The sequence below is a fragment of the Monodelphis domestica genome, chromosome 5, assembly GCF_027887165.1.
Source record: "Monodelphis domestica isolate mMonDom1 chromosome 5, mMonDom1.pri, whole genome shotgun sequence".
Lineage (NCBI taxonomy): Eukaryota > Metazoa > Chordata > Mammalia > Didelphimorphia > Didelphidae > Monodelphis > Monodelphis domestica.
Window position 1 is genome coordinate 238,889,093 of NC_077231.1, and position 21,058 is coordinate 238,910,150.

The 21,058-nt window shown below is 37.6% G+C and overlaps 1 protein-coding gene across 8 annotated transcripts in view; it reads left to right on the plus strand.

Moving 5' to 3' along the window:
- DYNC2I1 (dynein 2 intermediate chain 1) overlaps positions 1–12,668 on the plus strand; it is a 122,962-nt gene extending 110,294 nt beyond the window's left edge. For all 8 annotated transcript variants that reach the window (XM_056799983.1, XM_056799984.1, XM_056799982.1 and 5 more), the window contains 2 exons: positions 1,926–2,149; positions 12,022–12,668. In XM_056799983.1, coding sequence (XP_056655961.1) covers positions 1,926–2,149; positions 12,022–12,193 — 396 coding nt within the window. In that variant the 3' untranslated portion in view covers positions 12,194–12,668. The remainder of the gene's footprint in view (positions 1–1,925; positions 2,150–12,021) is intronic.
- Positions 12,669–21,058: the final 8,390 nt, after the last annotated feature.

Below are 21,058 nucleotides of genomic sequence, written 5' to 3' on the forward strand. Positions count from 1 at the left end.
TCCAAAACTTGTGTCCAATTCACTTGAGTTCCTGTGTTTTTTCTTGCTGCTCCTTGATCCTCCTCTGTTTCATTTGCTCTTTGTTCATTGTCTGGATAGAAGCTGCTGCTTGTAATTTCTTTTTTCTTTTTCTGTTGTTTACTCATATTTGCCCCTTCGTTTTCCCCTGTAGTTGCCTGTTGTCTTGTTCCTCTCATTATGTGTTGGTTCTGTGGGTTTGGTCTGTTCTGTCCTGAAGGGGCTTCTTCTCTGTTCTGGTGATTGATCAGGTTAGTCAGATCTTCCCCAGCTGCCAGCAGAAGCTAAAAAGGAGCTGGACTTCCCAAACTATTATCAGGGTTGTTGCCTGTAGTTTGTTGCTTAGTCAGCAAGGCTCTCAGATCAGTCTGTGGGGGAGGGGTGTTGAAGCTTGAGCTTCCCTGCCTTCTGAAGGCTTCTTATCTGCCCTATTGATGAGACTGAGCCAGGGTGGAGTTGATCTGTAAAGCTGGCTGTGCCCTGAGGCTAAAACCTCCTGAAAGGGGGGGGGAGCAAGATGGGGCATCTTGGCTGCAACTAGGTTGCCTGCTCTGTGCTTCTCCTCTAGCTGCCTCTGTGCCACCTGTGTTCAATGCCCTAAGCCTGGCACAACTTTGCCAGCAAGGTACTTCCTCAAGACTAGCGCCCTTGCCTGCCCTGAAATTCCAGCCACTGCTGGAGGCTCAGCACTGTAGGTGGTGGAGGGGTCCTGGGATCTTCTTTTTTCCTTTTCCTTAAACCCATGTGTTCTAGAGTTCAGGCTTTTTTTAGGGGGTGTACCTTTTAAGTTGAGTCCAGCAGAAGGGTTCCGTAGTTCTGTCCTGTTGTTAGATTTGGTTTTCAGTCCCCTCAAAGCATTGAGTTTTTGATTTGGTAAGAAAGGGTTTGTGGAGGTCTGAACTTTTGCTTTTTAAGTCCCCCATCTTGACTCTGCCTCCCAGGATTATTGTTCAAGGAGAATAATCTAAATGTAATCATACTGATGGTTCTATAATATTTCTTTTGTTTCTGTTTAACTTTTTTCTAATCAAGAATATGAATTTATTATTATAATATTGTTATCTTTTTAGTTAAATTCAGAATTTATTATTATTTTGGTAGAACAACCTAGGATCAGTAAGAAAAAATTAGGGACCATTTTTTTCTCTTTTCCTTGAAGAAGTTGCCTAATTTCATTCATATTACCTAACCATGCATATTCTGCAAAAGCTTTAATTAAAAAAAAACTTACTAATAATACTAATAAGAACAATTTTTAAAGATAATATGAGAATTATCTTGGTGTTAAAACACTTCATTTAACTAAGCTGTTAAGGAAGTGATAAATACAGATACAGAAAAGTAGATCTGCTTAAATTATCTGAGGTTATAATGATGAAACAATTTTTGTTGAAATTTTAACTGTTGATACACAATAGCTTATGCTTTTCAAATTTTTGCCTCTTGTTTTCTAAATATAGATATATGTGCAGATTTGCTTTTAGCCATTGTATATATTTTCCTTTTGGAAAGGATTTGAAATAAAATTAATGAAATCAATCTTATAATTTTTCAAGGGACTTTTGATTCATGTTATATTAGCCAAAAGGAATTATAACTCCTCAGTTTTAGGCTGTTCTTTTGGGGCTTTGAGGGTTGTTAAATTAGTGGATTTTGCTTCTGTGGAGATTTTAATTTGGGTCTCATGGCAAATGGGTAGAACAGATATATGATATTTTAAAAATAGTTGGCTATTCTAAAAGCAACTTTGATAGCCTATATACTAATAGCTAACACCTCAACTTTTATTAGCAATTAACAGCTATTTTAACAGTGCAATTTATCATACCTTTCCCAATAGTGTCATTTTTATGATTTGTATATTTTTAGTTAGCCTAGTTATTTACTTTTTCCTTTCCATCTTATAGGCTGGCTGTTCAGATGGAAGCATTAGACTACATCAGCTAACTTCTGAATATCCAATTTGTCAGTGGAATAACAGTACAAAGGGCCAGGCAATTCTTGCCTTAAAGTGGACACAGACAAGACCTGCTGTGTTTTTGGTTCAGGATGATGTATCCAACATTTACATTTGGGACCTATTAGAAAATGATCTGGGACCCGTAGCTAAACAATTCATCTCTCCAGACAGGTAAGTCTGACACAGTTCATAATGGACTATAAGAAGCATTTCTTTGCATGAGATCTGTGATGGCCAGCCTGTGATCCTATAATTTTTCTTTTTCTTTTGCAATTTCAATGAAATTATGAGACCAAATCGAAATGTTGTGGATTCTGAAAGGCTTCCTGTATTTAGATCACATCCAATAAGTTCCTCCTTTTAAAAAGTAATTATTGTTCATAGTTGGTTAAATTCCAGGTTATTTTGATATTAGACATACTTAATATTCTAAGAATAAATGTAAGCTTGAGGTTAGTTGATGTCAGTGCATCTTAGGGAAAAGTAAGGTTAAGAACATAAATTTCAGCTTTTGAGGAATTTAAATGCATTCATTATTCTATATTTATTTAGTGGGTATTGCATTTAGGGATAGCAACACAATAAACTTTTCTGCATATTCTATTTGCAAGTTATGGCCATGGTTTATAAGTATTCTTGCAGAAAGCTTTAGCGTATTCATTGTTTCATTTATGTGCCTTACTTTGTGATGTTTTAAATGCCACTTAACTTCAATACATTCTCTTATAAAATGAACAAAAGGATTCAAGGTAAAAACAAATAAAAAAGAATCTGAGGAGATACAAGGGAATCCTGAGTTGTACTAGATTGAAGGCTGAGGAAGTGGACAAAACAAAGGCAGGAATGATTCCTGAACACTTGGAATTAAGCAACTGACTCTTGAAGCTTTTTTCCATAAAAGTAAGGATAGAGTAGGGAAACTCTGAAAGGAAGGAAATGCTATGTATCCAAGGAATGTGGATTAGCATTTATAAGTGGTGATGATGATTATCAGGTAAGGGTCAATAGATAGAGAGTTGAATACTCATGGCTGGTGTCTCCTGGCTGAGGGGTACATGATTGACCGTAAAGATAGAGAGACCTGCTGCCTTTCCAGGGCATGTGTTTAAGACATGACAGATGGCTAAGGAGACTTCTGGAACCTTTTTCCATTTCTGGTGGGCCATATGGGGACAAATGGTTGTTTCTGAAGAAATTTAAAGCATATTGTTAGGGATTATGAAGTGATGGAATGAGAAAACAAGGTTAGATATAAGGTGAGTATTTTAATTATTTCCAGTTAAATGCAAGAACTTTCCTCCCCCCAGTATTCTATACATAGAAAAAGATAAACTCTTTGTGTTCCCTATACATTTTGCCAACATGGTAAATTTAATCCATGACTAAATAACATACTGCTAAAAATGGCATACTTGGTTTTAATTAGCAAAGGAACAAAGAAGAAACAGATAAAGGAAAAATGTCCTAAAATGTTAAATAATACTGGAGATTTGAAAAGTTGAAACTGTATCTGTTATGGCTCTAGTACTTCTAACTTACGGAAAAATGAAGACTAGAGTCCAGAATATGATACACAGAAATGAGTGTTATGTGTACACTTACTCTTTAATTTACAAATTTCCCAACAGTTTATTTGTGAGTACACTAAGCTCCCTTATCCATGATTTCTCTTTCCATGGTCTTAGTTACCTGCAGTGAGCCTGAAGTGCTGGAAATCTGCCCCTGCTGCTGCACAAGTCCACCTTCAAAGTTCACTTTTTAAAGGTTTTATTTGGTGGTGATGGGTAAGCTGTGGAACACCAATCTGAAGGGCAGAAGTGGAAAGAGAGAACACATATATGTAGGGGTTGGAAGATGTTCTCTTATATCCTCATTTCAGCATTTCAGCCATTGGTGATGGGTCTTGGAATCCCAGTGGATACAGAGACCCTACTATAAATGTTTTAGAAATCAGGCTATATTTTTCTATAGAAACAACATAAAAGATGTGGCTAAGTTCCCAGCTAGTCCAGTACATACTATTTAATATAGTTAGATAATTATATAAGTTTCCATTTTTTCCTATCAGAAAATGAATATAGAATTCCAACTGTGGAAGATCATTTTCACCCTTTCCTTCCATCTTGCTACTTTCTTGAAAGAAATCCTCCATCCTTCTTTCTGCTACTCTGCAGAAGAGAGATGACTCCATTCTCCCTTCCACTCTAGTCTGTGATGCATCATCTGGAGAAGAGGATTCCTCATTCTCTCTCTTAATTCCCCTATTAGTAGGAAAAGATTCCATGCTAGTGCCTCAGAGCTTTTAAGTTTTTGTATCTGACTGTGACTTCTGGGATCCTATTTGAACAAAAAAACCAAATGGTAAGAACTGAGCTTTTTTGGCAGTACTAAATGCCATTCAGTTATAGAATAAATTTATAAAGTTGAAGATACAAATTAGCAGAAATTTTTTTGCATGTAAATTATTCTCAAAAATTTGCATAGATGGGAAAGCAAGCCTATGGGTCAATAATTATTGATGGTTCTGTTTTTGGCAATAGTGATTATTCTTTATTAACAGCTAATTCCACACCTTTCATTACATATTTTTCTTTTCAGGGAAGATTGGTAATAAAAACAAGGACTCAGTTATAAGAAGCAATATTGTATAGAATATGCCAGAAAACAACTCCAGCTTCAATGAGAACAGAACAAGAGGAACATAGCTTAAATTGAAGAAGAGATTTAGTTTAGGCCTAGGAAAGAACTCTTACTCTTACTCTTCACAACATTTGATAATGGAATTAATTAATATAGCATTGATAGCAGGGGGATATTTCTTTCTGTGGTCTTTAAAAACAGAGAAACAATTATATTTGACTTATTTAGAGTGGTTGACAATTTGACCTTTTAAGGGCCTTTCTCTCTCAAGTAGCCTTTCATTGTTAAATAGTACTTTTGATCTGACACTATATTATAATCTTGGTTTCTTTCCTTTTATCTCATTTCCTTTTATCTCATTTTATCCCTTTACCTTACTCACACTCAACGCTAAGTATACAACATTGTAATGCATTACCTTTTCCTGAGAGTCATCAAATCAGTGAGGTTTATATGAACATCTTACTATGTTTGTCTTTATATCAGTGGTCCTTCACTGCTTTCAGGGACATATTCCTTCATCTAGCTTTCAAATTTCTTCATCTTCTGATTCCAATTTACCTTTTTCTGCCCAATCTTTTATTACTGTCCTGTATGTACTCTGCATTACAATCCAATTAATTCTAATAAGTTTGACTTAGTGTATTCTTTGTGCAAAGTTGTTTCCTGGGCTTGGAACTTTCAGAGACAAAACCAAAATGGTCTTTGCCTTCTCAAAGGGCTTATATTCTAATGAGACTGGAATAACATCACAACATGTACACAAATAAGGAAATACAAGATAATTAAAAGATGGAAAGAACACCTTATGAAGAAAGTAGGGAAGAGATTCCTAGAGGAAGGGGTTCCCTAAGTGAGTCCTAAAGAAATCTTAGAATATTGAAAAGCAGAAGGGAAGAGGTAGTGCTTGTAAGGCATAATGGGAAAAAGCCTAGAAATAGGAGATGGAATGTTGGTTTAAAGAAAAGGCAAGTTTGGGCTTGAACATGGAATAGATGAAGGAAACAATGTGAAATGTCTCGAAATGCAAGTTGGAGCCAGATTGTATAGAGTTGGAAGTTCCTAAAGGCAAGAGGAGTCATTAAAATGTTTAGTATGGTAGTAGCATGGGTCATTATATCTTAGAGATACTAATATAGTATTTATGTGGACTATAGATAGAAGAAGGTAAAAAATGGAAGTAGAAAAACCAGTTTGGAGGCCATTATAATATTCCAGGAAGAGATGATAAGGGCATGAGTATGTGACATATGATCATCTGGATGAGGAGAATGATGCAAGAAATTTAGAGGCAGAATTATAAGACTTGGAGCTAACTGCATCGAAGGGGGGGGGGAGCAGGGGAGGAAGAGGGAATAATCAAGGATGACTTCAAGATAGTGAACCTGGGTAGTTAGAAGGATAGTGAGGAAGTCATCACACATGGGGAAATGAAATGAGCTCTGCTATTGACATGTTGAGTTCAACAACAATATAATGCGAGTAGCTAGCATTTATACAGCATTTTATATATATATATATATAAACTTCATTCAGTCCTCACAATTCTTCTGTAAAGTAGGTGCCAGTATTAGCCCTATATTACAGAGGAAGAAACAGATTGAGAGAAGTTAAATGATTTTTTTGAACTCACACAACCATTTAAGCGTCTGACACAATTTGAAATGAGGTCTTACTGACTTGGATACATGGATGGAGATATTGAGTGGGAAGTTGATACTGGATTCAGAGGATAGTTTAGAGCTGTATGTGTAGATTTCAGAATTATCTGCATAAGGATAATAATTGAATCAGTGGGAGTTGATGAGATCACCAAGACAGAATGCAGAAAGATAAGAAAACCTAGGTCAGCACCTTTCTGAAGTGGTTTTACAGGTATGAGGAAAACCAGGAGAGAGTAATGTTGCCAAAGGAAAGGAGAAGAAATTATCAGGAGGAATGTTGGTCCTATAGTAGAAAGTACAGAGATATCAAGTACAAAGAGGACTGAAAAAAAAGACCATCACAGAAAGAGAGTGATAGCATCAGAAACCAAATTATAGAGTTAAGGAGTATTACATGAGGAAACAAGACAGTAATGACAAATGACTTTCAAGTTTAACTGAGAAAGGCAAAAAGAAAAGTCAGAGAACTAGAAAGGGTAGTAGCTTTGGGTGGTGGCTTGAGAGGGGATTGTAGAATTAAATGAAAACTTATTAAGTATGAGGGAGATCTGGGCATGTTCATAGGCAGCAGGGAAAGAGTCAGTAGATAAGACTGGTGATGTGAGAAAGAGAAAATGTTTAAAGGCAGAATCTCCTAGAAGAAAAGGGAGGGGATCTAAGGCACTACATCCTTGAAGGCATGAAGGAGGAGAGGAGTGGGGAATGATAAAGAAGGGCTTTGAGGTTTGGAAAGAAGGAATTACTATTGGGATTTTTTGCCATTATTCCTACATATCTTGCTCTTTATTTCCTCTGTGCCTTTTCTAATGCTACTTATTCTTCATGGAATTCCACCCTACCCTTTCTACCTATTGACATACTGTGAGCCTCATCTAGGTGTCCTTTCTGAAAACTTAGAGCATTTGATTTTCTGTAGATTCATCTTACTTCTAGAGTTGCTGGATCATAGATTTGGAGCTGGAAGGGACTTCAGAGGCCATCAAGTTTAACCTTACTTTATAGATGAGGAAACAGGCCCACAGAAGGGAAATCATTTGACCAAGGTCACACAGGAAGTAGCAGAACTGGGATTTGAAATTGGGTCCTTTAACTCCAGATCTAGCACACTTTCTTAGATACCATTGACAATAGTACTAATATTTTTATTTTATAGTCTGTCATAATTTAATCCTTCAGTGCTTAGTGATAGTTTTTATCTAGATTCTAAGTCTTTCAGGGCAAAGACCAAGTCTATCTTAGTAATTACAATTCAGAAAAGCATTTATTAGCATCTAGTATTTCCTTTTTCCTTTCTTTAAAAACAAACAAGTAAGCAAGCAAGCAAACAAACAAAGCTTACCTTCTGTCTTAAAATAGATTCTTAGTATCAGTTCTAAGGCAGAAGAATGGTAAGGACTAGGCAGTTGGGGTCAAGTGACTTGTCCACGGTCACACAGTTAGGAATGACATATAATGTTTTTAAGTCATCATAAAACAGCAGACATGGGAAACCAAGCTGTCTCTGCTCTTGGATGTCACTAATAGAAATATACCATATACCACACATATATCTTTAAGATAATATGTGCTAAGTTTGGGCAGGTAAGTAGTGTAGTGGATAGTGCTAGCCCTGGAGGCAAGAGGACCTGTATTCAAATCTGGTCTTAAATACTTACCATCTGTGTGACCCTGGAAAAGTCCCTTTACCCTGTTTACCTCAATTTCCTCATCTGTAAAATGATCTGGAAAAGGAATGACAAATTTTTCAGTATATTTGCCAAGAAAAAGGAGTTGTGAAGAGTTGGACTCAACAGAGAAACAGCTCAATAAGTACTAAACTAAGAAGGCAGAAAGCACTACCAACTGAGAAAACTTTACCTGGGAGATGGCAACAGAGCTGTGAAAATCAGGATCTTGAAGGATAATTTCATTCTAAGCTAATTTGTTTCTGGCTTAGGCTAATCTTGGGCAAATTAGTTACTTTTGGTTTTCTTTTTTCTTTTTCTTTTTTTTTTAAATTTTATCAGACCTAGAAGAATAAAGTGGATAGCTGTGTTATTGTCATACTTAGACAGGATAGGCCACGGAATGCAGATCACCTTTCTCTAATAATGCTAGAAGAAAAGAGGAGGGATATGAGAGCTGTTGAAAGATTTTACAACTCTTGCACTCTTCAGGTTTTGAAACCAGTAACTCTTGTGCTAGGAAATACTTTGTCTAGGTTAGTGAATCTGTTCCTTTGCAAGTTATTTTTCCTTTTACATGCAAAGCTGGCTTTTAATAGGAAGGAATATAGATACCTGGAGCCAGAACATCAAATCTGCATAATGCAAATTTATATAAAGCAAGAACTGTCTATAGCTTATGGAGTTTATCTTTAAAAGTATTTTTGTCCTTGTAGAATGAATAATAAAAGTTTTGTTTTGTAGTGATGCAGTATGTCTGATCCTGCATCATTTAGTTTTAAACTTTATCACTTATTTTTAATTTAAGTAAAATTTTCAACTTTATGTGTAAGGTATGGTGGAAAAAAATTTGGGCTGTATTTAGAATCAGATTAATGTTGTTTGATTCCTGGGTCTGCCACTTACTAGCTGAGATGCTTCCCCTCTTGGGGCTTAACTATCCTGATGTGTAGAATCAGGGAAGTGGACCTCCAAGGTCCCTTCAGCTCCAAGTCTATGAGCTTATGAAAGGAAGTAAGCAGTAGGAATTCTGAAAAGCAGAGGCAATAAGGGATATCTATGCCTGACCTTATTTGTACTTTTGAATGGAGGTAAGAGATGGAGGGGAACAGAGAGCAATTCAACTTGGAAGGAATTTAGAGTTTGTCAACCAACAACAATAGCTTACACATGCCAGGCCCTTATAAGCACTTTACAAATATTATCTCATTTGATCCTCACAACAGCCCTGGGAGAGTTATTATTACCTATCTGTTTGTCTTCATTTTACAGGTAAGGAAACTAAGGCAAATAGAGGTCAAGTGACTTGACCAAGATCAAACAGTTAGTAAGTGTCTTGGGTTCAATTTGAACTTCAGGCCCAGTTTTCTGTCTACTGTGCCACCTAGCTGCCTCAGTCAATAAATATCTATTTAGCTCCAGGCTCAATGCTAAGTGCTTCCAAAACCAAAGGAGGTAAAAGACAGCCCCTCCCCTTGTGAGCTTACAGTTTATTGGGGGAGACAACATGCAAACAACCACGTACAAAGAACCATGTACAAGATAAAGTGGAAATAATCATCAGAGGAAAGACACTAGAATTAAGAGGGATTGGGAAAAGTTTCCTTTAGTGGGTGGGATTTTTGCTGGTACTTAAGGAAGCCAAGAAAGCCATGAAGCAGATATGAGGATGGAGAGCACTCTAGACATAAGGGACAGCCAGTGCTTGGAGTCACCAGATTAAAGAACACATGGCAGGGAGTGAGTGTACATAAGAGGACCGGAAAGGTTGAGGTATGTGTGGGGAGATACTAGGTTTGAATGGCATTGAATGTCAGAAAGAGGATTTTATATCTGAACATAGAGGGGATAGGAAGCCACTGGAGCTTGTTCGTAGAGAAGTGACATATTTGGACTATGCTTTAGATAATCACTTTGATGGGTGAGTGTAGGATGGCCTGAAGTAGGGGGAGACTTGAGGCAGGCAGATTGACCAGCAGGCTATGGCAGTAGTCTAGGTATGAGGAGATGGGAGCCTCCACCAGGGGGTTGGCAGTATTATGTGAGAGATGTTTACAAAAGTAGTTGACAGGCTTTGGCAATAGATTGGATAGGAGAGGAACTGCACATGACAGCTAGGTTGGAAGTCTGGGGGGCTGGTAGGACAGTGGTGCTTTCACAAGTAATAAAGAAGTCTGGCAAAGGTGAGGAGTCTTTGGGAGGAAAGGATAATGAGTTTAAGACATCAAGACGACATGAAGTTCAGGATTGTCCAGTGGGAGGCAGTTGGAGATTTGAGACTGAAGGCCAGCAGAGAGTTTAAGAATGGCTAAGTAGATTTGAGAATCGTCATCCCAGACATGATCATTGGATCTCAGGAAGCTGTTGAGATCACCAAGCAAAGTAATTTAGAGAGGGAAGAGAATCCAGGGCAGGACCCTGTGGGACATGGTTAGCAGGCTGACTTTTGATGAAGATTCTGTAAAAGAGACTGAGAAAGAGCATTGTGTGAAGTAGAGTAATGTGTTGGGAAAGTCCATTAGAAGACTGCTTATGGAGACTTCTGAATGCCATGATAAAGAGATTGTGTTTTATCTCAAGGACCCACTGAGAGTATTTGAGGAGGGGACTGGTTTGGTCAGGCCTTACTTAATCTTAGGATGAAACTTTGGCAGTTGGATGGATGAGTTCAAGAAAGGAGAGACTGGAATTAGGGAAATCACTTAGGAAGCCATGACAGTAGTCAAAGTGAAAAATCATGACCCATGAACCATAGTAGTGATTGGGAGAGACACTGGAAATGGAATTAACTCGATTTAGCATCTATGAGTGAATAATATGTGTCTGGGGACAAGAGATGAAGAACCATGGGATCAAAGCAGCATAGATTTTGAGCTATATTTTACAGATTTGGAAAACAAGGCCCAAAGACGATAAATGACTTGCCCAGGCTCTCAGGTGGTGGGTTTTTGAACTCAGGTTTTTTGATTCCAGATTCAGTATTCTACTCTTGCATTCTGAATCTGGTAGGGTAATGAATGTTCATTTATTATTGGTGGTGGAGTTGAATTGCTGTTTAGGGCACATTAAATTTGAAGTCTTAATAGGACAGCCAGTTGGAGATGCCTATCAGACAGCTAGAAATACAGGATTGGAGGTCTTCATATCTCCCCAATATAATCACTTGAAGTGATTTTATTGAATAAACACTTGACTAAATTATTGGATGTATGAATTAATGGCTTGAAGCTCCTGGGATGGTTCCACAATGGGATACAGCCAAATTGATTTCATTTCTCATTTCTCAGAATCCAAGAAGACTCTCGGGACCCAGCATAAAGAATGTAGCACTTCTTACACTGGTCCTGTCCTGACTGGTCAGTCTGTCCTGAGCTGCCCCTGCTTCAGTCCATCTTCCACACTGCTGCCAAAATGATTTCCCTTACATACATGTCTAACTATATAACTCCTGTTCATTAAATTATAATAGCTCCCTATTGCCTCTAGGGTCCCATGGGAAACTCCTCTGGCCTTAAAGCCCTTCACAATCTACCGCAACTCACCTTTCTAACTTTCTACACGCTTCCTTTTCACACTGTCAAACTACTCTCCTGTTGCTTCTCACACAGAATCTATTCCATTTCCTCTTCCTTTTCCTTTGCCCTGGCTGTCCCCATGTTCTCTTTTCTCACAAGAACCCCGTCGGATCCCATTTTCTCAGGCCTCACTTGTGAATAATGACTTTTCCTGATTCTTCCCTATGCTAGTGTCCACATTCCCCAGATAACCTTGTATTTATTTTGTATGCGCTTATATGTGCATATTATTTCCCCCAATAGACTAATAAGGTCTCTGAAGGCCAGGGATGGTTTCATTTTTACCTGTATAGCTCTAGCACCTAGCATAGTGCCCAGCACATAGTAGATGCAATAAATAAATACACAAGATAAGATAAATGCTTGTGTTAATGATTCCAGAATTTTGCTCCTTGGTTTAGAGGGCTGAAAGGTATCATGGGAAATGAAAAAAGAAACAAGGTGTGTTGTGTGTCTCCTCATAATTGATCTGGCTACAAATAAATGTTTTCTCATTCTAGGCTCATCACAGCAACAGTCTTGGGTGATCCCGAAAAGACAAACAGATTCCTTAGTCTGGCACTGGCTAAAACATCAGGAGCCATCGAAATTCAGTACCTAAAGAAGAAATGGTCATTACCCAAGAAGGAAGAACAAAGGAGACTGCGTTTGCTTCTGCAAGACTCCCTCTAGAAATGGCAAAATAATTTTCTAAGGAGCTCATAGAAAAGGAGCATTACCAGAGACTTTTTGTTCAGTGATTAAAAATGAATTAGGTATTATTTAGAGGTGTATAATTTAATAGCTACTCCATCTATGTGCATGTATATTTCTGTATATAGAATATATGTATATATATTCTGTATATAATTCATTTTACTATTGACTGCAGTGTTTCTACTAAAATCAATATTTTTGAACAGGAAAAGAAATGACATTTTCTTTATCTATTGGACTTAAAAGGAAATACACATTATAGTCACTCCCAGTGTATTGTTTATGGAGGATCTTTATATATATATTTTTTCAGAGCAGTTCTAAAATATGATCATCAAATTTATCACTGTTTTTAAAACCACCCACCATGAAATGAATTTAAATGGACTATTTTCTTATTCACACAGATACCTATGCCTGTCCAAATTAAAAGCAGTTCCAATGTTGAAAATTTCTTTGCTAGTTGTTGTTTTATTCTGAAAAACTATATTTTTGCCTTATTTTCGGGTGCCATTTTAGCAGTATTTATCTGGTCTTGTATTATTAAATACCCTCTTAAAAGGGGAATTTAAAGTAAAGGAGACCTGGGAGTAACAAACTTTCTCAATATTAGAACTGGAAGAAGAAGGGACTTTACGAGATCATGGTTTTCAATACTTTCACTTGACGGATGAGAAAACAGGCCTAGCAAGGCTTGTTCAGACTTATGTAATTAGCCAAGAAAGAGTCCTGAATCTCAGCCTAGTGCTCTTTCTATTACCTCAGGCTAGCAATGACTCCAATTCACATGTACAAATGGACATTTAGGAGCATTTTTCTCTCCCTTTATGGATTCTTAAACAGGTACATATGGCCCTTTAGAGACATTGAAAGCTCCTGGCTCTGTGAAGAATAATTCAATTCGACAAGCAAAGCAGATAAAAATCTTCTCCATAGACAATTCATATGGGAGTTATCATTCGTTCCACTCTTGATGAGATGTAGTCAGAGAATTTTCTATTTGGAATGCAATTTAGCAACCATCTAGTCTGACTTGTCTCCTGAATTCCCTTCTGCCACTCTGGCATGGTCTTTCATCTTCTCCCATCACATTTTCAGTGACAACTAGACAAGTTCCTTCCTTCATAAAAGTTTCATTATTATAAGGCTCAAATTTTGAGTATAAAAGGTCTTTCTTACATTAAGCCAAAGATCTCCTTTAATGTACTGCATTGTACCCATTGGCTTAATTCTGTCCTTTGGACATACATACAAAAATATTTGTTTGTTTTGTTTTTAACCCTGACCTTCCATCCTATCAATTCTAACGCAGAAGAGCAGTAAGGGCTAGGCAACTGAGGTTAAGTGACTTGCTCAAGGTCACACAACAAGGAAGTATCCAAGGATAGAGTTGAACCCAGGTCCCCCTGGCTCGATACCTAGCCCTCTATTCATTGTACTACCTAGCTTAGTTTTTTTTTCTTGTAGGTTTTTATATATTTGAAGACACCTATTATTTCAAGTCTTTCCTTCTCTAAACACCACAGTTGCTTCTTTCATTACTTAATGTAGCCTGGTTCCAAATCATTCCAAATCACTTTTCTTGGTATACATTATAGTTTGTTAGTCCTTCTCTTAAATGTCGTGCCTGTAACAGAACACAGTATTCCATATGTGGTCTGAGTATTAGTGAGACTATTTCCCTGGATCAGGACATGTGATTCAAACTAATAACTTTTTTCTCTTTTGTTGATGTTTTATTCTTACACCCCTTTCATTTTTTAGTATATTCTCCTCTGCAACCTAACCCTTGTTTCCATGGTGCGCTCTCTGGACTGCCCGACTCCTCTCCAACTGATACTTACAGAGTCCTCTGAGGCTACGCTCCTCAAACTGTAACTCATAGACCCCCACCAGTGGGTTTACTTTTAATTGTCAGTCAGATGATTTAATTAGCTTAAAGCAAGGCATTTATTGAAATGGCATAGTAAAAATAGTAGGTATAAAACATTCCTCCCATAAACCCAGAATACACTCCACAAACATACACAGTGTCAATGGTAAGAGAGAACCCATATATTAAAGTAGAGAGGTACACCTAGGGGACCCAGGCAGTCAGGGTGACTTACAACCCTTGGGGCCCTATGGCTCTGAATATCTTCCTTGCAAGTTCTAGCTGCTCCCTGCTGAACACAATATCTTTGCTGGAGACATTGCCTCACTTGTTTCCCTGGGTTTCTCATTGTATTCTGCAGTTACACCTTCTGGAATGGAATCTCTCTTAGGAGACACATCTCTTCCTGGTCTCTACTGAAAGGTTCCATGCTGGATAAGAGTAGGGTGAAGAGGAGAAATCTCTCTTGCCCAGTTTCCCCTCCCTAATCCCTCTACCCCGAGAAGCACAAGGGAAAATATAAAGAATTTCAAGAGCAGAGTTCTTAATAGCTAGCTTTCTTCTCAACTTTCAGAAATGACTAATTCATTTATATGCAGAGCTGGCTCATTTAGTTTTTAAAGATGAGAGGTGTTGTTGTTCCACTTGATGGAGGAAACACACTTCCTAATGGAGCAATGAGGTATAAAACTTTTTAAACATCATTTACAAATTGGAAATGGACTCTCTTACCTATAACTAACCCTTTAAAATCCATAAATAGGCAGCTCAGAGTGTGAACTACTCAAGATTTCACCATTTATCAGGTGTAAATATAATCAAGTTTGAAATATTTCACTATTTTTGTTGCTTACTAATTCTAAACTTTCAAAATAGAGCTGGGGGAACTTAATTGATCAAGATCCCTTGATAATACTGCTTTTTTATAATACAGAATTTTTTTTAAAGAGCAGTTGAACAAAACAGGCTCATATATAAATTCCAGCAATATGCAGTGTATTCTATTTGCATATTCTCCCACTTCTGCAGAGAAAGGAAAATAGAGTATCTCATGGCCAGATTTGATTATTACGATTATACAGCATTAGCATTTAGTTTCTGTATTTTTATTATTTTCATTTACATTGTTATAGTCATTGGGTTATTGCTTTCCTGTTTTTGCTTTCTTTACTCTGCATCAGTTTATCTCTTCTCAGGCCTCTTTATACACTTTTTGTCCCTCCCTCCCTCCCTCCCTCCCTCCCTCCCTCCCTCCCTCCCTTCCTCCCTTCCTCCCTTCCTCCCTTCCTCCCTTCCTCCCTTCCTCCCTTCCTCCCTTCCTCCCTTCCTTCCTTCCTTCCTTCCTTCCTTCCTTCCTTCCTTCCTTCCTTCCTTCCTTCCTTCCTTCCTTCCTTCCTTCCTTCCTTCCTTCCTTCCTTCCTTCCTTCCTTCCTTCCTTCCTTCCTTCCTTCCTTCCCTCCCTCTTTTTCTGTCTTCCTTTCTTTCCTTGTATCCCTCTATCTCAACCACACTGCAAGTGCAAGGGCTCCTCACGGACTTGATCTCGGTATTAATTAGCCCACTCCTATTCCAACATGGGCTAATTCACAGTTTCTTAGGTAACTTTGATGGTGTCTCTTGCTTTTAGGGCAGGGGGGTTGGAGGAATCACTATATTAATGCTAGACTTAGCAAGGAAACTCATTTAACTTAGCTCAGTGTAGTATAAAACTCCTGAGTTCAAGAGATATATCAGTCTTAGCCTCCCTAGTAGCTGGGATTACTGGTGGCATCACCATGCTGCCCAGTGTATTTATAGTTATTTATGTTATAGGATCCTAACAGTCATGTGCTACAATTTGTTTAACTATTTCCCACTTTATAGGCATTTTGCTTCTATGTCTTTGCTACTACAAAATAGGCTGCTATAAATATTTTGGTATGCATTTTAGTTTCCATTCTGTCTTGGACCACTTTGTGTGTGTGTGTAGGGGGCAGTATATACTTAGAAATGGGAATATCTGGGTTCAAACTGTGTGGCCATTTTAGTTACTATAATTCCAAATTGATTTCCAAAATGGTTGAACACATTTATAGCTCTGCCAGCAGTTTATTAGTGTGCCTGCCTTTCTACCTCTCCTCCAGCACTTTGTTAAGGAGTTAAGGTATCATACTATTGGTTCATATTGAATTGTCAACTGTAACTCCCAGCACCTTTTCACATGAACTACTGCCTATCTAGACTTCCCTAATCCTGTACTTGGCAATTTCAAGCTTATATGTAGAACTTTATATTTATGCCTGTTAAATTTAATCGTTTTCAGTCCATTATTCTTACATAGAAGATAATACTTGAGCCACATTTTAAGGGAAAGAAAAGAAATCCTGAGCTAGAGGTAAGAAACATTCCAGTCTGGGAGGTCATTTGGTGCAAAGGTTTAGAGAGAGAAAATAGTGCCCTCTGAGGAACAGAGAGAAGGCCAGCTTGTCTGGATTAAAGAGTGGTGTTGGTGGATATCGGTGGGGTGGGTGTGGGGTTATTAATGTCCAATGAGGCTGGAAAGACAGATTGAGGCCAGGCCATAAAGGCTTTTAAAAGCCAAATGAGCATATTTAGAGCATACATAGAACAAATAGAAATATTTTATCCTAGTGGCAATAGCAGACCACAGGCATCCTTTCACAAAAAAAGTTTCACATTTTTTTTCTACCACTGTTCTCATGGTGAGTACCACTGTTGTATTAATCATTATTTATGCACCTCTCCTGCCGCCCTTTTGTACAAAACTATATCTCTCTTAGGCCACTTGCATTTTTATAGACAATCATCCTGCTTTTTCAATCACGTACAGTATTTTTTTAAAAAGTAACAATTCATCCCGTGTATAATCTGGTAGTTGGCATCTGCATTGTTCATATCTTTCAACAAGTTGTATGGACTGTTGTATGTTTCCATAAAAATATCACTTTTATTTCCTCAATCAAGTTCGTATGGTTGTGCTTTTCTTGGTTTCATAGATTTCGACACAAACATAATTTCTTGAAGTAGAGTGCCACTGTCCTGCAAAGGAGAATACCTTCTTGACATTTATTGCTACTCTGTCTGAACACATCAGGGCTCGTCTGTTGCCATTACCTCTAAAAAGTCATTCTCAACAGAGCTAATAAGATTAAACGTGTTGCTGGTTTGGGAGCAGCAGTGAGCTTGTATTTATTTTAGTGATCAGTAGCCCGGAATTTAAGGGCGTCATGTAAATGGATATTAGAAAAGGAATTATTTTACCTTTAAATAAAAGTCTGTCAATTCACGGTAGAATCCTAATACAAATGCAAAAGGGAAAGGGATGTCAAAACAAAAATTGCGATTTTTCAAATTCCTAAATTCAACACACTTGCTAGCAGAATCAGAACTAGGAGTCCTGGCATCTGAAGAAGGGTTGTTGGGACCATCTCCCCAGAAAGTCTAGGTGGTGTCCCTACAAGCTTTGATGGGGAAGATAGGCAAATTCTAGGAAAGGCAATTAAAAGTGGGCATTTAAAAGGGATTGAGAGAGCAGCCCAGATGATTCTGTGGATAGAACGCTGGGCTTCGAGTTCAGAATACTTGAGTTCTAATCTGTTCACAGTTACCAGCTATGTGAATCTGGACAAGACATCTAATTTCTGCCTGCCTCAGTTTCCTCAACTACAACATCTACTTCCCAAGATGGTTGTATGAAATGAGATAATATTTGTAGAGCACTTAGCACAGTGCCTGGCACAGAGTAAGGGTTTTTACAAGCTAATTTCATTTATATCAGATCTTTTTGTGGTGGGAAAGAATTAGAAACTGAGGGGATATCCATTAACTGAACAAATTGTGGTAGATGATAGTCATGAAATACTATTTGCTGTAAGGAATGATGAACGGTGCGATTTCAGAAAAAGCAAGAAAGACCTACATGAACAGATGCAGAGTGAAATAAGCAGAACCAGGAGAACATTGTCCTCACTAATAGCAATATTATATGATGATCAACTGTGATAGGCTTAGTTACTCTCACTAATACAGTGTTCCAGGACTATTCTGAAGGACTTGACAAAGAATGCTGTCCACCTCCAGATCATGAACTGTTGGAGTTAGAAGGCAGAGAAAGCATACTATTTTCCACTTTAGTTTGTGTTTTTATTTTGATCTTTTGGTACTCTTTCACAACAATGACCAATATGGAAGTAAGTTTTGTATGAAAATTCATGTACAACCCAGATCAAATTGCTTGCCATCTCCAGAGAAGGGAGGGAGGGAGACAATTTGGGTCATATAATTTCAGAAAATGTATATTGAAAATTGTTGTTGCATGTCATTGGGAAAATAAATTATTAAAAAATGCATGTCATTTCCCTGTTTCCTTCCCTCCCCAGACTTCCTTTGGCCAATGAGCCTTTTTACTTACCCTCTTCTAGGGTCTATCTTTTCTTTCGGTACTTATAGAAGGTATTTTCCCCTTCATCTATAACCAAATATAGATTCGAAAGCAAAAGGGCTAGGCAATTGGGGTTAAATGACTTGCCTAAAGTCACACAGGTAGGAAGTGTCTGAGGTCAGATTTGAACCCAAGTCCTCCCAACTCCTGACCTGTAACTCTATTCACCGTGCTGCCTAGCTGCCCTTGAAAGTATTGTTTTAGGACCATGAGGGGTGAGAATAATGATTTCAGAACCACAGAAAGGAGGAAGTGAACATCTTCTGTCTTCCAATCCTTCTCTAGAGCAAAGCCCCCTGGCATCCTGCCCAAGGTCTGGCATCAGCCATTTGCCTATGATGTTTATACAAAAGACCATGCTAGCCACTGATAGAGATAAAAAGATAAAAAAAACCCAGCATCCTTGCTCTCATCTTAGTCTTAAAGAGGAGATGTTTCCCCAACCATTAAACAAAATAGAAATGAAATGGATGAGACAGGTACAAATACTGTTATGAGAACTGTAAGAGAAAACAGCAGCTCACAAATGAGAGGTCAGGGAAAGTTTCGTAGAAGTTAACTGGTATGTAGAAACTTATTGAAGTAGATGGTCAAAGATTGCCTTATTGTTTGGACAATGATATATAGCTTTATGGACTACGTATAGGCTTAGATATACATATATACACAAACACACAAATGCACATGCATCTAGGTATATATCTATATGAAAAATATAGCAAATATCCTGTAAGTCAGGGCCAAACTGGAACAGGATAAGGAGATTGCCATTGGGAAATGACCAAATTCTTTTTAATAACCCTCAGCTTCTCCCTGAAGCAAAGAACCAACTTCTTAATATCAATATTCTTCTGTTAGTATTAGTCATATTGAGTCATGGGACATTGCAATCCACCAAGAAGTGAAACTGAACACTTGAAGGGCAATGGAGAGGCAATATTGTGGGCACGAGTAGGCTGTGACACATAAACAAGGAATTATGCAAAAGGAAGAGGTCTGTGGCAAGTGATATAATAGAAAAAAGTGTATCAACAAATTTTTGCAAAATTGTTTTTTCTTTCAAAATCTTTCAACACAAGTGAAAAATTACTGGTGAGGAAAGGAGAAGAGAGGTATCTTCAGAAATGAATGGGATAGGAAGGCAAAGAGCATTAACCAAACTTAAAAAAAAGAAATGTTTGACCAAAAGAGATAATCTGTTCATATGGAAGGAGTCAAAGATGCCTGATGGATGGGTCATTGCTCTGTTGGTATCTTTGAATTGTGGAGAGAACATGAAGAAGGTCTCCAGCACAGTAGATGGATCCCTGTTGGCAAGTTTGTGGTGAACATGGCTGAGAGTTATACAGAAGAGACAGATGTTTTAGAGGGAATAAAATAAAAAATAAAAATGAGATCCTTTTGAGTATTTAAAATCTTTCATTGAGAATAAATAAAATGGATATATATCCTCTGAGTAGTTGCCTGTATATTACCAGGTCAAGGTAATATTGATGATAATTAAGTTTATTGTTGCCCAAATTAGGTCTATAGATTCAGAGATTACTTTTCTTCTCCTTTACTTACAGGGAAATTTAGAGAAATAATTAAATTTTTTCAATATGTTAGAATGAATTTCATGAGAATTAATATTAATGTTTAGTGACTAAGGATATTCCCAAACATACAGGGTAAGTTTAGGAATGTGCTGGAACTTTAACTGACTTGTGAAAGCTGATTCTTAAAATTTCATTGTAAGAAATTATATCCCAGAAATGAGCAAACTTGAGGAATCAAAGTGTCTCAGTAGATAGAGCTCCAGGCTGGGAGTCAGGAGGTCTTGGGTTCAAATCTGATCTCAGACATTTCCTACCTGTGTGACCCTGGCCTAGTTCTTACCATTTAACTTGGAACTAATACTTAGTAGTGATTCTAAGACAAAAGGTGAAGACTTAAAAAAAATGAGCAAACTACAGATCAGGGCTTGATTTTTTGTTTTGTTGATTGTCTAAACTTAAAAAAGTGAGGGATAAAATTTTAATTTTAAAAATGTACATTTCTTTCCCAGAGAGTCATATCTAGTTGTTTATCACTTACCTGCACACCTTGGGGTTACCCTAACAGATATCTCAGATTCAAGTATTCTATGGGTTGGATGTCTCTAAAACTATAGCTCTGGAACCCTCTGCTTAATGACATTCCTGGCCTTTTCATATGTAGATCTGAAGAAACTAATTCTCACCAGGGCTCTGCACAATTTACTAATGCATGTAATTGTGTAATTAACATAGATGTGAATTTCTGGAAAAGAGGCTGGTTGTTTCCTCTGGGAAGTCCACATTTCTGTATATTCCTTTCCTCCTTCATGTTTTATACTTGATTCAATTTGAGATCATAGTTTTCATCCCATCTAAACATTGCCCCTTTTCCCACAAAATAAAAACATATTGAAAAACTTTAAATTTCATTTTGCTTCACGTTTGTTTCCTATTACATGTTGGAATTATTTCCTGAATTTAACTAGAAGACTTACAACAAAGAACACCTT